Consider the following 16630-nt stretch of genomic DNA (forward strand, 5'->3'; position numbering starts at 1 on the left):
TCATGTCTCAAGCCTTCCAATGTGCAGACTAAAGCATCTTTATCTGGCTTTTACTGACGTGTAGCTTTTCTTCCAAAGGATAACACTTAGCGTGTTAGTCGATGACATTATAAGATTAATGAGTTTGTCAGAATAGCCAACCACCAATTATGCCCGAGAGACAGGTCATTTTCGTGAGACATATTGGAAAAATAATAAAAAACATATTTAATTGCAAAGGGACAGGAGACCTAGATAGGAAGCAGATGTGATTGTGACCACTCCTCCAAAGAAATTATTGAAGTAACCCAGAGGAAGAAAAAAGATGACCCCTCAGAAGATAAGGTCAAATTTTGCTTACCAAGATTTTTTCCCTAGATATAGAATTAATGGCAGCCCCTCTCCCCTATTTTGTTTTCTTATATTCACTGTGAAACTTAATTCCAAGAGTCTGCCTAAAATTTTGCATGTACACATCAGCTTAATCGTGAGAAATTTGTAAATATTTTTTATTAGATATTAAAGCACATTGATGTTACAACAAATTTTTTTCTATCTCTGAAGAATGATAATGACGTATGTCTCATAACATAAAATCATCATGACAGTGATTTTTTTATGATAAATATGTCAACATTATGATCTGTTGAATAGTTGGGACTTAGGGTCAACTACCTGTAACATCAAAATATTAAAGAGATGTTTTCTAGTGTCAGAAAACTATGGTCTCTGATTGGCAATAGGCAGAGCAGAAAATAATGCAGGAAATCTCAGCCAAATTTACATAGATGTTATAAAATTCACATGTAATTCTTATTATTTTAAGAGAGAAATTTATCTTTCAAAGACTGATATTAATGAAGTAATTTCTCTGGATTTGCAAGGTGCATCCAGAGATAAACAGACATTTTAGATTGGAATGGGTAATTCTATGCATCACCCTGAGAGGGCAAGATTTCTCTCCACAATAGTCTATTATACAGGCCATTTTCAATAATGAAGTAATCCTATTTTCAACAGTTCCCTTAGGAGATTCTTTCAAAATATAACATTAAACTTCTCATTTTTAGAGTAGGTTTTCTTTATGTACAACTGAATTTAAGCAATGAATTTTACCATGACATTCTATATGTAATCTAATGTGACATATTAGCTTCTTTTAAAATCACCTTATCCCCTAAAATTTGTGAACAATAATTTCATCTCTTATAATTGTAAGCCAATATATTTACAGAGGCTAAACTACATTTAAGTTTTCAATACATTCCCTAATCAACTTTTTTTTTTTTCTAAATGGCATCCCATTTACCTGAGCATACCTGTATCAAAGAGCTAAATCCTACACAATTATCTGCTTCTCATTAGGGCTCTGCTTTAGAATAATTGCTAATAATTACTTTGGTGTCTTCAGGCTTTAAAGAATTATTTTGTTATGTATTCTGTGAATCTGGACTTCTGAAGACATCTAAAGGGCTCTGATGGTTAAAGGAGTTACGAATTTTCTGGCATGATAAAGTAGTTTGATAGGATATAGGAAGCAACCTAATTATGTTTCACTTTGGAACATTTCACTTGCTTCAAGTCCAAAGTAGGATAGTGCATAAGTGCTTTTGAATGCAGCTTCTTTCATTTATTAATGCCATTTATATGTTCCAAGTATTATCTTAGTGAAATTTTATGCTATGAACTCTTAGCAGTGTTTCTCATGTACAGGTAAAAACTATTGGATCACTATTTTTCTAAATGTAAATTACTTGTCACATAATATTCTACATACAGTTTTTATGTTAGTTCGCTGATTTGAGGACTCAGAACAAGCTTCATTTATTTGTTTTGTTTAAAAAAAATGTATCCAGAAATTATCTATAATGTTCCAGACCATAGTAACACATGTTGTGGATGCAGTTATCAAAAAGCAAATTACCTGGCATTGTGGTGCTTAGATTCTACTCTTAGAGCTAGATCATTAACAAATAAATATATTATGACAGGTAGCAATGAGTGCTAAGAACTCAGCTGGGTAAGGAAATGGAGAGTGACTGGGTAGGGGATACACACACACACACACACATATATATATATATATATATATATATATATATATATACACATACATATATATACATACACATATATATATACACATGTATATATATACACATATATATACATGTGTATATATATATGTATATATATATATGTGTGTGTGTGTGTGTGTGTATATATTTAATAAAGAGCTCAGGAAATGCCTCTATGAAGAATTTAATTTGAGGAAACATCTAAATTAAGTGAGTGAGTTTCTCCAGAGCCAATGAGAAGAAGATATCCCAAGCAGAAATCATAGCAAATCCGGAGACCCTGAGACCTCATGGATCTTGGTGTATTTGAGACACAGCAAGAAAGTGAGTGTAGCATAGTAAGATAGGGTACAGGAGAACAGGTGGGAGGGTTGGCAGATACGAGATCAGAGAGTTGGGCAGGAGCCAGATCATGTGAGACTTTTTGAGCCATGGAAAGGACCCTGTCTTTTACTCTGATGTGATGCGAAGCAAAAGAGTGAGGTATTCTGCTCTAAATATCGAGTTAGGCTGAATAGTCCCCAAATGTACCTAAATCGTAGTCCCCAGAACATGTGACAATGTTATCAAAGGGGCTTTGCAGATGTGACTAAATTTAGGATTTTGCAATGAGGAGATTATCCTGGATTATCCACCTAAGTATTATGTAATTACCATGGTCCTTATAAGAGGAATTCAGGAAGAATTTGAGGAGGTGATGTGATAAAAGAAGCAGAGATTGGAGAGATGTGCTTTGAGAATGGGGGAAGGACCCAGAAGCTAAGAAACATGGATGCCTTTAGAAGCTGAAAGAAGGAAAGGGGATGGATTCTCCCCACAGGGTTTCCAGGAGGAAGCATTGCAGTCGACATGCTGACTTCAGTTTAATGAAATTGATTTCAGACGTTTGACCTCCAGAACTGTAATTGAATGAACTTATGTTGCTTTAAGCCACTAAGTTTGTGGTAATTTGTTACAGCAGAAATAGGAGACTAATATAAGTATATTAGTTATGTACTTACAACTCTGGCTGACCCTTGAACAACATGGGTTTGAACTGTGTGGGTCCACTTATACATGAATTTTTTTCGATAAACGCAGTACAGTACTACAAATGTATTTTCTCTTCTTTATGATTTTCTTAACATTTTCTTTTCTCTAGCTTACTTTATTGTAAGAATACAGCATATAATACCTCAACATACAGATGTGTGTTAATCAACTATAACAGTTATAATAACTGTATTATGTAAAGCTTATAGTTAACAGTAGGCTATTAATAGTTAAGTTTTGGTGGAGTCAAAAGTCATATGACTGCATGAGGGTCAATGCTTCTGACCTTCATGTTGTTCAAGGGCTATCTATATCTTTTTTTTTTTTATTTTGTTTAATGTTTATTTATTTTTGAGGGAGAGAGAGAGAGAGACAGAGACAGAGACAGAGTGTGAGTGAAGGAGGTGCAGATAGAGAGGGAGAGACAGAATCCGAAGCAGGCTCCAGGCTCTGGGCTATTAGCACAGAGCCCGATGTGGGGCTCGAACTCACAAACTGCGAGATCATGACCTGAGCCGAAGTCGGACGCTTAACTGACTAAGCCACCCAGGTGCCTGAAGGGCTATCTATATCTATATATCTGTATCTGTCTATATCTATATCATCTATCTATATCTATCTATCTATATCTATCACTTAATTAAAATATATAGATGACTCTAAAGATTGGAGAATAGAATTTCAAAAGAGTAGAAGAAGGCTCAGTCAGTAGAGCATGAGACTCTTAATCCTGTGGTTGTGAGTTCGAGGCCCACATTGGGGATTGAGCTTAAAGAAAAAGGGAGTCCTGTTAGGAAATAATAGTGGTTTGAGCTGGTGGGTTTTCAGGGAAGTAGGTAGACTAAAGAACTTGCTGACTGACTGTGTGTCTTGAGTAAACGACAGATGTTCTATTAGTTTTCTATTGCTGAGTAACAAATTACCACAATTTAGCTGGTTACAGCAATACAAATGTATTATCTCTGCTTCTGTCCACTTACTATCTCATAAGTCCAAGTGGGCTCAGTATGCCTAGGGTTTCCCATGGCTGAAATCAAGGTATCAGCTGGACTGAACCCTTCTCTGGAGTCTCTGAGGAAGAATCCATTTTTTTAGCTAACTCTGTTAGCTAAAACAACTCTGTTGTTGGCAGAATTCTGTTCCTTCTCATTGTAGGACTGAGATCCCTATTGTCCTACTGACTGCCCAGCTGGAGTTGCTCTCAGCCATTAGAGGCAGCTCTCAGATCCTTTCTGTGTGGTCTTTTCTATTTTGAAAGCCACCAATGGCCCATTGAATCCTTCTTGTGCTTTGAGTATGAGCTCCCTTCTGCTACCTGCTGCTGAAAATCCCCTGCTTTTCAAGGGCTCACAAGATGACATTAGGCCTACCTGATAATCTCTCTTTATTTAACTAAAAGCCAACTTTATTAGTTGATAAATGACTTTATTATGTCTGCATTGTCCCCTTGGCCATTGTCTTAGTCAATACTTATACTCCTGGCCTGGTTTTTAGATAAGCAGCTGAGAATGTTTTTAAGGAGATGGAAGATTACATAGGCCGCTTCTCTGTTTTACATTTGGATCTTGGCCTGAAATAAATCTGTAAAAAATTACTTCATTTCTCAATACCTTAGATTGGCTCCTTAAAGTCTCTTGCACATTAAATAAGCCACACTACATTTTTTTGAGAAATAATGCAAATTCCAAGCAATGGAGAATAATTCAGGAAACATTAATATGAGAATGAGTATTTAAAATGAAAGATATTAAATATAATCAAAAATGTGGTAAACTATAGTAGAAACTAAATATGATCAGCGATAATATAAATACGATATTTCACATCATGCAGTTTGGTCAAAATTTGGTAGTGAATAACCTTAGACCTTTTTATTCAACTGATTGCAACATCAAACATTAATAATAGTTAATAAATGACATTATCTCTGATAATTTTCTTTTCAGCGGTTAGCTTTTGCAGGTGAGAAAAAGGCAGCTGATATTTATGCCATGCAGAAGAAAGCTAAAGACTTATAAGGAAGTGTTCTCCATTCTTTGTGAGCTATAAAGTCTGTCCAAATAGCAATATCCTCTCCCTCAGAGAATCTGCTGCTTGGGCCGGCCGTGTGTTATTGTATTTGGACCGTCTCCATCTGCAAATGTTGACTTTTCATCTGTGACCAAGGAAAAAAATCTGTATGAGGAATGTGTAAAACATTTAATCCTTGTTTACTTGTTAACCAAAGGTTTTGTCAAATCCTGCTTGTGTGTGTTTTTTTTTTTTTTTTTTTTTTTTTTTGCATTTGCTTCTCAAGGTAACTGTAGGTGCAGTCTCGATGTAGCGTTTAAATCTGAGCTATAAGCTAAACTCTGACTAAATCATTAGGGTTTTTTTTACTTAGATTTAGAAACATAAATACTTGTTCTAAATATAGTTTCACATTCAAAAAACTGAATGTGACCTAAATAATACAGTAATCTACGGGAAAAATTGATTTATAATTTCTTTGCTCTGTCTGGGGCTTCTCATAACTAAAATGAAAACAACACTGAAAAGTTTGATTATCTATGGCAAACCACAGTGGTATTTGATGAGAGAATAAGAAAGTGGTAGAGGTCATGCATGAAAAGCTAGTCTCTTACTCTTAATTTATAGATGACAAACTAGGACTAGCTAAAATCTTTTAGGAATCTAAAATTACTTTCACAAAGTCTATATTCATTCATTGTTTGACTGTGACTTAAATCTATTTCTGTTTGACCTAGCTATCCGTGTGACCTGATGGTTCTGATTTTAGATATTCTATTTAGCAATCTCTTGAGCCTAACATGATCAAACAAAGCTTGTTGAGTGAATGAATGAAAAATATTTTTCCCATAAGTGTGTTCAAATTTGCCAGATCTATTGTTGGGACTCAGACTGTCCACATAACTGTGCTGCACTATTTCGTATGCCAATGGAATGGCAACATTAATGGCAATGTAATTTATTATACTTTTTGATTGTTTTTCTATATAGAAGAGTAATAACTGATATTTATTCCCATGTGACATTGATTTAAAAATTTTGATGTGGCATTGTGTATTGTGATCTGAAGTAGAATGATGTCTCAAAAGGGAATGTGGGTAATGCTAAGCAAGTTCCTCTGTTTCTCATGCCAGCTCTCATATTTGAAATTAATTTTGGCCATAGTTTAGATGGGAAGCAAATTAATTGATTTGATTTTTAACAGCAACTGTTCAATAAATATAGTAAGTGGTGATAGAATAGTAGAGAGGAGGGATGCCTAGCAAATGAATTTGACCCATTTTTCAGGTCCCTCCATATTTGCATAAGCATAAGCATTTAGCTTCAGCTTTTCATTCAAGGTAATCCACAGCGATGATAAGAAATCGTTACACTGTTACATCGTGCCAGAAAACAAAAAAAAGAAAAAAGAAAGAAGGAAAGAAAGAAAGAAAGAAAGAAAAAGAAAGAAAGCAAAGAAGGGAAAAGAGAAAAATGATAGACATAAGCTGAAAATGAGGGTGAGAATGAGCTAGCAAAAATACTGATGTTTTTGTATTGGTCTCTTAGAGATGCTAAAATTAACTTCAAATGTAGTGGGTGAAAGTATTTGTTTCCCTGAAATTTTATTATAGGAAAATTGATTAAGGCAAAGAGCAATCATGAAAAATAAGATTTTTCACAGTATATTAATAACAGCAAGTGTAAAGCAAAATTATAGGATGAAAGTCTACGTAAAATGGAAATTTATTTAAAACAAGTGAAGAAATTTTATCATTTGCCTAGAGATCTGGGAAACTGCTGCAGCCAATCCAAATCTGGGGATGCCTCCTTCACTGTAAAGTGCTTAGTGATGCACAGCTCTGTGAACTTCCTACCTGCTACCATAAAATCTTGGGGAAATCAGCAAAATTGAACTTAAGAACAAATGTTTTGCATAAAAATACTGATATATGTTCTTACCACAAAAAAGGCCATTGTAACATGAGAATCAGATGTGTTCTGCATAGAAGATGTATTTTTCTATCATAAAAATCAAGTGAAATGAAAAATTGAGTGAAATGGGATGAGTTTGATCCCAAATGATATAAAAATGACTCCTCTCTTTTGCAATTCAATCCTGGTAGTCTGTTTAATCATATTTTACCCCACAGTAAAAATTCTAGAGAAAATTCATTCACATAAAAGGCCAAATATTCATATAGTATGAAACCTAACCAGGAATAGGAAAGGTATCATGATTTTTTTAAAAAAAATATCAGTTCCAAGCTTTGGAATTAAAAGGTTTCAAGTCCTCAGGTTGAAAAGTAGGTGGACCACAAGCCAGAAGGTACTTGTTAATTACAGCAGTTGAGTTAATCAATGAAGTAACGGTTCTGCCTCTGGGTATAATAAAATGAGATCAAGACCCATTCAGCTATCCTACCACTTAGGTATAGCTGGAGATCCATTAACTTGGATCGTTTCACATTTTAAACTCACGTCTTTAAAACTCAGCAATTCAAGCAGCTCTCTGACAGCTATTGATGCCTAACCATAGAAAAAGTATTTTGTTGGGTTTTGAGTGAGAAGGTGAGCTATGCAAAGGTGGAGAGGGAAATACACTGACACCTGATATAAATATTAACTGAGACAACTTTCAAGCTTTTGGTTATGTGCTTTTGTATTTGCTTTCAACATTTAAATGCAGAGACAGATGGCTTGTACAGTTTTATCAGCCCTCGTGTCTTTATACATTCAAAAACCTGGAATGATAACCAAACCCATAGATTGCAGATTGTGAAAGGGAACAAATAATTTAGTTTTTTTAAAAAAATCAATAAATGTTTCAGTCTTAGAAAAATCATGATGTGGATTTTAATTATTTTTAAGAGAAAGGAAATAACTTGGTGCAATGCTGAAATTGTAGAAAATAATGTATGTGCAGTTCAGAATCCTGACCTGGGTTCTAAACAGATATTGTATGAGGTAGCACAAGTAGGACATTAAAATGTGTAAAAAATTGGAGAAATGGGAAAAACACATGTGCACACAAACACATGTACACGCATAAAATCTTAAGGCATTTATTAAGAATCCAGCGTAGTATCTGATATGTGTGGTACATGATAGATATTCAATATTCACTTGTTGAGGGAACTTATGAATGGAAAATATTATTCATCACTTAAGATAATTACTTATTATGATAATATTAAAAATAATTATGGTCAAAGATGAAGAGCAATATTTTAGTGCCTATATTTTTCATATTTTAGCAAAAATGTCCTGGTATTTTAAGTGCTATATATTTGATGGAGAATTATAGGTTGATTGTTTTTAATCATATTTTGGGAAGTGACAGTATTCAATATCAGTGCTTTATAAAGAATGTGTTTCTCCTTTTAAAAAGTACAAAACAATTCAGTCATTGTATCTAAAAATGAAAGCAATGAATGGTAACTCTTCCACGGTTAGCATGATTCCAATTATAAGCTTTTACTTTTTTTATAATTTTTTTAAAGTTTATTTATCTTGGGAGAAAGAGCATGCAAGTAGGGGAGGGGCAGAGAGAGAGGGAAAGAGAATGACAAACAGGCTCCACGCTGTCAGTGCGGAGCCTGACCTGGGGCTGGAACTCACGACTTCTAAGATCACGATCTGGGCCGAAATCAAGAGCCACTTAACCAACTGAGCCACCCAGGTGCCCCCTGATTGTAAACTTTTAAAGAACAGGGACTTTTAGGGAACCAGAGGTGTGACTGTTTTCCCTTTAATAATCCCTAATTTAAAAAATGTGTTTTTTTCCCCTTCTTACCAAATCATGACAATTTGGAAGCATTGTTATTTTCCAAAATAAAACCCAGGAGTAGGGGGTGGTTTGTTGTTGTTTAACATCAAGGCAACTACTGGTGATTAAATATAAGCCCAAATAAAACAAGTAAAAATTTCCTTATTCAGTGTCATGTCCCTAAATAAAACTTAACCAAAACATAAAGCAAAGTATATTTCCCAACCATGTGGTTCAAGCATATAAGAAAATTTGTGTCATACAATTTCATATACTTATGTTTTTTCTTTAATGCTGTGTTGAGTGAGTGCTGAGGTCCTGGCAAAAGTCTGGTCACTTCCCCTTGAATAATCCCACACCACACATTACTTCCCTTCTAGAGACCTCACACTCCTAGATCATTATGCACCCTCCTTAATTGCCCAGGGGTGACATACCAGACAACTTCAGACAGCCCCTTTCCCCTAGAATGTGAGAAATTATTCAAATTCATCAGTCCACAGACAACCCAGGGAACCAGCTCACCCCACCCATCCTGTCTGCCAGGCATAAACGCCCCCCCTGAAATTCCCCCTTTTTCACCTTTTCCTGGTGCAACCTTCTGTGCTGCCCTGCCCCGTGGCCTTTTCTCTTTTAGAGCCATAAGGAACACAGACTTCTGGCTTTCATTCAAGTGTTGTGTTGTGTTCCACCTTGCGGTGGATCTTTCAGTCTTATACAGGAATCAGCTACCTGAAAGACTTACCTAAGAATCTACAAATGTCTGGAAATATATTTATGCATTTTATCAAAAGCCTTCAAATTTACTTGTGCGAATAAATCTAAGTAGAATTCGCAAAGAGCGATTGATATTATTTAATGGAAAGAAGCTCATTTTCTTACCAGTCAGGATTTTGTATAGTACTCATAACTGTAGATGTCTTCAATTGTCAATTATCTGTAAGAGGAACTTTCAGAAAAAGGTAGAAATGATGTAATAGGGAAAAAAGTCCATCTGTTACCTTGCAAAGAGACAAGCCTTCCTAAATCAGTTGACTGCTAATGACACCTGTTCCTTCTTAAGGATACCCTTTTCTTCCCTCTTTGTTCACTGCTTGTAAAATAGAAGTAGTGAGAATTTTAAAAATTCCCAGGGTAACCTGAAAACTCTATGAGGACAGTGTTGACATCTATTTTGACCACTGCTGTATTCCTGGTGCCTGTCACAGTGTCAGCATATAATATGTGCTCAGTAAATATTTATGGAATAAATAAATGTTACCAGTTCTGAAAAAAAAAATACAGTATTTGTTAAAATGTGTCACTCATTGCTGAAGACTTAGGATCCATATATTCTGACACACACACACACACACACACACACACACACACACACACACTTTCTCAATCTCTGGGTAATCTTTCTTTTTTTAAATATTTTTAAAAGTGTATTTATTCTGAGAGAGAGAGAGTGAAAACATGTGTGTCAGCAGCGGAAGGGCAGAGAGAGAGAGGGAGAGAGAGAGAATCCCAAGCAGACTCTGCATGGAGCCTCATATGGTGCTCTATTTCACAAACTGTGAGATCATGACCTGAGCCTAAATGAAAAGTCAGGTGCTTAACTGACTGAGCCACCCAAGTGCCCCCTGCGTAATTTCTTAATTTAATATGAGGATAATGAATGTTGGATAAAGCTATTTTAAAAAATAATCTTGAGTGAAATCATATGAGACTTATCTTTCCCTGACTTACTTCTTTTGCTTAGCATAATACCCTCTAGTTCCATCCATGTTGTTACAAAAGCCAAGATTTCATTCTTTTTGATTACCTCATATGTGGAATTTAAGAAACAAAACAGATGGACATAGGGGAAGAGAAGGAAAAATAAGATTAAAACAGAAGGAGGTAAATCATAAGAGACTCTTAAATACAGAGAACAAACTGAGGGTTACTGGAGGGGTGTTGGGGTGTTGGGTGGAGGGATGGGCTAAATGGGTGATGGGCATTAAGGAGGGCACTTGTTGGAATGAGAGCTGGGTGTTATATGTAAGTGATAAATCACTAAATTCTTCTCCTGAAGCTATATTACACTATATGTTAACTAAGTTGGATTTGAATAAAATTAAAAATAAATAAAAATATTTATAAATAAAACAAAAATAATCTTGCATATTCTTTCCTTTTATGTACTCAATAAAAACCTGATTCTATTGATATTTCTGAGATAGCTAATTATTTGTTTTCCTTTGAGATATCAACAACAACAAAAAAAGAAAAACTTAATGGTTCTAGAAAAGTAAAAAACGAAGGTTGGTTTAGAGGCCTCAAGCCAGATTGCACATCAAATTGGTGATTACTTTATCTCCATTGATGTCTTGAAAGGAGTGAATATATTTAACAGTGAAGTTAAATAATTCATTTATTATCTGTCACAAAGTATTGTGAAGCAAAGAGATGTGCTGTTGAGGAAGCTTTTGGTGTGATGTTTGTGAAATCAGCATCTTCTATTAGAATTACTTAAGGTCTGCCTTTAAGCAGAGGATATTTTTAATTATTTCTCAGAACATTTTCAACCTCATAAAATTTTAATTAACAATTAACATTGTTCATAGATCATCACTGTTGCTTAGCACAATAAGGAATCAAAAGACTGAGAAGTCGTTTTTTTTTTTTTCCATTAATGGATTTTAAATCTAGTTGGGATAAAACAAAAATAAAATGATACTCACGAAAGTACAGAACCTCCCTCAAAAGACAAAGGTATCATTAAGGCAGGAGTTGAGGAAGCTCAATTAGGAAAATTGTCATTCATCACTAAGAGGAGATCTGTGGATATCTTCAAGGTACACACAAAATATGAATTGGTGTAGTTGTGGGAGTTAGCTTTGGTACTTGGGAAGCAAGCTGACCTTGAAAGAATAAGTAATTAAATGAAAATGGTCCAAAGCATGCAAAAAGCATCTTCTAAACCTGTGATCTCAATGTAAGGAGCATGAATTGGTTTGAGCAAAATGTGTTCGCTTTGTGGATACAGAATCACTGAGCACACTAAACTGAACCTAAAAGGGAGAAATTAGTTTGAACTTTTGAAGGGTGGGCAGAATTCTGAGGACAAAGAAAGGCTCATAGAGAAGTTCAAATTAAATATACTAGGATGTAAGTAATCTTTGGAGGTTTGTGACAGAAATAGTTTTGAGTAATGAGCGTGTGTTTAAACGAAATAAATCTGTTTGCTTTTGGCGGGATGGAAATACAGGTCAGATGAGAAAGAATTTTAAAGTTGTTCTAAAGAGAAGGTTTTAGATTTTTAAAATGACTAAAATTTGAATTTGCAGGAAAGAGTAAATTTTAGCCACATTTTTTTCTCATCTGGTGACCATTCTGATGTTGCTTGTGTTTTGTGGTCTCAGGTATTTGTATCAACTGTTACCTATTTCAGCAGGAATTTTTTCATATGCAAGGAATAACTGGAATATTAGTAAGACAAAAAGATGTTAAAATTAAAAAGCACAATTTGGGGCACTTAAAAATGTTAGTAGTGCTAACTTGGGCTTTAGCAAAAACATACATTCCAATCAACGGATTAAGTGTTTTAATTGTTGATGAGGCAAAGTTGCAGAAATGTTTTCTTCATTTTCTTCTACATTTTTATTCTGGTGACTATTTTGAAAATGCTTTTTGCCTCAGCCATTTTTGCCTCTCCACTTAACCTCCTTCGTAAAATCAATTCCTAATTTCCAGCCTATCACTTATCACTTGACTGTTTAATCAAGGGGAAAGAAAACAAAACAAAACAGTTTTTTCCTAAATCATTTGGCTGTTGTTTTTCAGTAAAGGGCTAATTTCCTCTTTATATAATCAGAAAAGAGTTTACTTTTGAAATGAAGGTTAAAATATATGTTGTAGATTGCCTGCTAGGAAAAACAAGCAAACCAATAGATAAATATCTACGATGACTTTTTCCCCCCTGAATATTAGACTCCATGTGATCCAATTTGCAACTTAGCTAGACTTTCATTCTAGTGAATTTATTTAATACACTTAGAAATATAGAAAATAGTTTAGGCTTGTCGGCACCTGCGTGGCTCGGTGGGTTAAGCGTCCGACTTCGACTCAAGTCATGATCTTGTGGTTCCTGGGTTCCAGCCCCAGGTCAAACTTTGTCCTGACAGCTCAGAATCCGGAGCCTGCTTCGGATTCTGTGTCTTCCTCTCTCTCTGCCCCTCCCCCCACTCACACTCTGTCTCTCTCTCTCTCAAAAGTAAATAAACATTAAAAAAATTTAAAAGAAAAGAAAATAGGTTAGGTTTGGAAACAACCAAATGCTGTCTTTGAATGCAAATGACTTCTTTATTTACTTGGATTTCAGAATGCTTGCAGCAGACCAGGTGTTCCTTTAGTAATACACACAGTTAAAATATGCTTTAATTTTTTTAAATTTAAAAATGTTGCACAATTACTTTCGTATGGTTTTGTATAAAAATAACATGTTTTTATGGAAAACTGGTATTTTATATAATCATTTAGAGTATTTATTTTTTAATATTATATTTCAAGTATTTTCTGTTTTTATGGAGTTGTACATTACATATTTACATATTTTTCAACATCACACATAAAAATTTTCGACTCTTCATAATTTTTCATGAATAAGGGCTTTTTGTTGAGAATTAGACGGTAAATCAGTAACAATACATACTCCACAGAAACAGTTGATCAGAAATGGTGTATTGTGGGTATATCTGTTTACTCATGTCTGTTTCTCAATATAAATGAAGGCTGAAGGAAAGAGATGATTCTTACTTCCACAACAAGGAATTCGATTCCTTCTGTTCCTCTTAAAAGACTGAATTCTTTGAATTGCGTAACTTATTATACTTTCATAAGAAAATGAAATCACCAATGCACTTCTTCTCAAAGGTGACAATTTTAAATTACAGTTCTAACCACTTTCTTTTCTTATTTTCTCTGTCTCTTGCCCTCTGTAGATGGGCCTTTGGGTCCCCGAGGATTAGCTGAAGCCACAGAGATGTGCACTCAAGAGTGCTTGGTTTTGGGTCACTCTGATAATTGCTGGATGCCTCCTGGCTTGGGCCCATATCAACACCCTAAATCTCCTCTCTCAACCTTTGCACCCCAGAAAGAATGGGTCAAGAAGGACAAGCTTGTGAATGGGCACACCCTTACCAGAGCCTGGAAAGAAGATAGCAACAGGAACCAGTTCAATGACCGTAAGCAGTATGGCTCCAATGAAGGCCATTTCAACAATGGCAGCCACATGACAGACATTCCTCTGGCAAATCTGAAGTCTTATAAGCAAGCAGGAGGTACTATTGAGAGTCCGAAGGAGCACCAACTCTAAAAAAAAACAAAAAAAACAAAAGGCTATATGGGACCTAATAACTTTAATCTAAATAGACATGCTAATACTGTGTGTGTCAGAGCTTTATGTATTCAATAGATCTCTATAACTATGCCCCTTTATAGCAGGGATATCCATAACTTTGTGTTAGCACCATGGAGGATACAATATTTTACAACATAAAAAAGAAGATAGTTCTACTAGCCACGTGATCTTGTTTACTAGAATTGATTAAACTCTCCAGAGATGATCACTCCATTGTGCAAATATCTTTTTTTCTTTTTTTTTCTTTTCTTTCTTTCTTTCTTTCTTTCTTTCTTTCTTTCTTTCTTTCTTTCTTTTTTTTTTAATTGCATTTTACTTTTGACCCTGGACTGCTGCTATGAACAATAGAATATGCATTTGGAGAGTAAGAAAGTTCCATGGATTAGAGTGACTGACAAACATATCCAGTTAGAAAATTGTGCTCTTTTTGTCATTGATTTGTGCTGGGACTGCTATACTTGACATTATACTTCAAACGAAACTTAAAAAGATTAAGCATTAAACCTATTGTGCTGTTAACAACGTTAGTGGATACTTGTAAGTCAATCAGTGTTAAAGTATTTGTAAATAGAAGCAAGTTATTATTAACAACTTTTGTGTACTTACAATGTTCACCTAAAAAATGTTGTAGCATAATTCCGTGTTTTATGGTTGCTTCTTTCCTTTTTCTTAATTTGCCTCTTTGTCGTTATTTTTGTTGTTTCTTTCAGTGAGGTGTTTCTGCGTTAGTAGTCCGTCTTGACACACATTGTTCAAAGGATCTCAAACGCTTGTGTTTAAAAAAAGGTTCTGGAATCCTGCTTCTTTTGTGATTGCTTATGATGCTGGGATTCTATAAAAAATAAAGATAAAATGAAAACCTTATATAAGAACAGGACTTCTGCAAAAGCTTGGAAACTCAGAACCTATTTTCTTGACATCCTTGTTTTCAAAGTAGGTGAAAGCAAAATCACTTAATCAGTAGCATTAAGTGTGAGAGTAATGGGAAAGTGTTATCCTTCAGCAAGTAATACAATATCCTGTGCTTGTCACTCATACAAAACTAATGTATCAAAATTAGCATATATTGAAGAAAAATTACTATTCAAAAATAGTTTCAACCGGGCAAGTGTGTGTCTACAACTTTGTTGAAATGGCAGAGTTTGTGTTGATCCTCATATACAATAATGTTGTTGTAACACAAGTGTTAGACCATAGCCACAAAATATTTAATGTGTTGTGCCTTCATGATGTAACAGAACATTCTCCAGGTAGGCTAGTTGGGGGAAATAAAGGGATAAATCTCTAATTATTGCTGTTTAACTGTTTGTTATCATAGTCGGTCAATGCCTGGCAGGTACCAGCATCTTGTCACTTAGGTCCAACCAACAGAGTGACAACAAATGTTCATAAGATCTCAGTTGCACGTGCAAACAAATCCAAATTCGAACATTCTTAGGAGGTTTTTGTTAAGGCATGACAGATGATTTAAACAAATAAATAGCATGCAACAAAATGTCTTTATTGAAAGAAGTGAAAGTTATCTTAATGCCACGGTTCAACATCAGTTTAAAAGTAAAAAAAATAATAAAATAAAAAATAAAAAAAAAGGTTTGCTAATCTGATAGTTAATTTGTTCTTACCAAAAATAAAATTACTTTGTAAATAGCAATTCACGTTTTTCCACAGTATAATGGAAAATAATGGGTAGGGGTGCATTGCTTATTGAAGTACATTTTTGTCGGTTTGTGAGGGGTGTTTGATGACTTTGACAGAATCAATATCTAAACAATTATCCTTGTTACTGCTTTGCCAGTTCTACGTTATTTACAATTATTCAGCTCTTGCAATAAATGTTCTGAATTCCTGATTGTAGTGTGTTAATTCTTGGTCAACATCCAAAGTGATAATTTCTACTCTAATTGTTGGATAAATATATGTGGGTAAATCAGCTCTTAATTAGAAATCAAGGCGGACTTTTGAGGGGTTTAATACCTATGTTCTGAAAATACGATTTCAAAGGGTTAAACTTCTGGTCTATGAAATCATTTTCTAGAGAAATTCATGGAGAAGTTCAGTTCACTTTCTAGTCAAGATTCATGCAAGTTTTATCAAACTGAAATCCCAAGTCCAGAAAGCTGGCAGGTAGACTAGTAAATGAGGTTATTTTATTGTTGGCCAAGGCAGAAGAGAACTATTCTGGGATTAAGGCCTTGAAACAAGGGCTAACACATCATCTGTATTTCTTTCAGATAGGAAAATAGGCACAGAAAGCTGTCAAGGATAATAAGACATACTCATACATATGCCATGTGTTTATTTCTCCAGAGAACACCTGGATCGATTTTCATTCGTGTTAGGGTTTTAGGGGAGGTAAGCAAGCCTGACTCTCCCTCTAGAGCTTTTTGTAGCAATGGG

The 16630-nt window shown here is 34.8% G+C and overlaps 1 protein-coding gene across 4 annotated transcripts in view; it reads left to right on the forward strand.

The window, feature by feature from the left end:
- The window catches only part of PCDH9 (protocadherin 9), a 916519-nt gene extending 900422 nt beyond the window's left edge, over window positions 1-16097 (forward strand). For all 4 annotated transcript variants that reach the window (XM_060637015.3, XM_060637018.3, XM_060637017.3 and 1 more), the window contains one exon: window positions 13815-16097. In XM_060637015.3, the coding sequence (XP_060492998.1) occupies window positions 13815-14188 (374 nt within the window). In that variant the 3' untranslated portion in view covers window positions 14189-16097. The remainder of the gene's footprint in view (window positions 1-13814) is intronic.
- Window positions 16098-16630: the final 533 nt, after the last annotated feature.

Source organism: Panthera onca, chromosome A1 (genome assembly GCF_046562875.1).
Source record: "Panthera onca isolate mPanOnc1 chromosome A1, mPanOnc1 haplotype 2, whole genome shotgun sequence".
Taxonomy (NCBI): Eukaryota; Metazoa; Chordata; class Mammalia; order Carnivora; family Felidae; genus Panthera; species Panthera onca.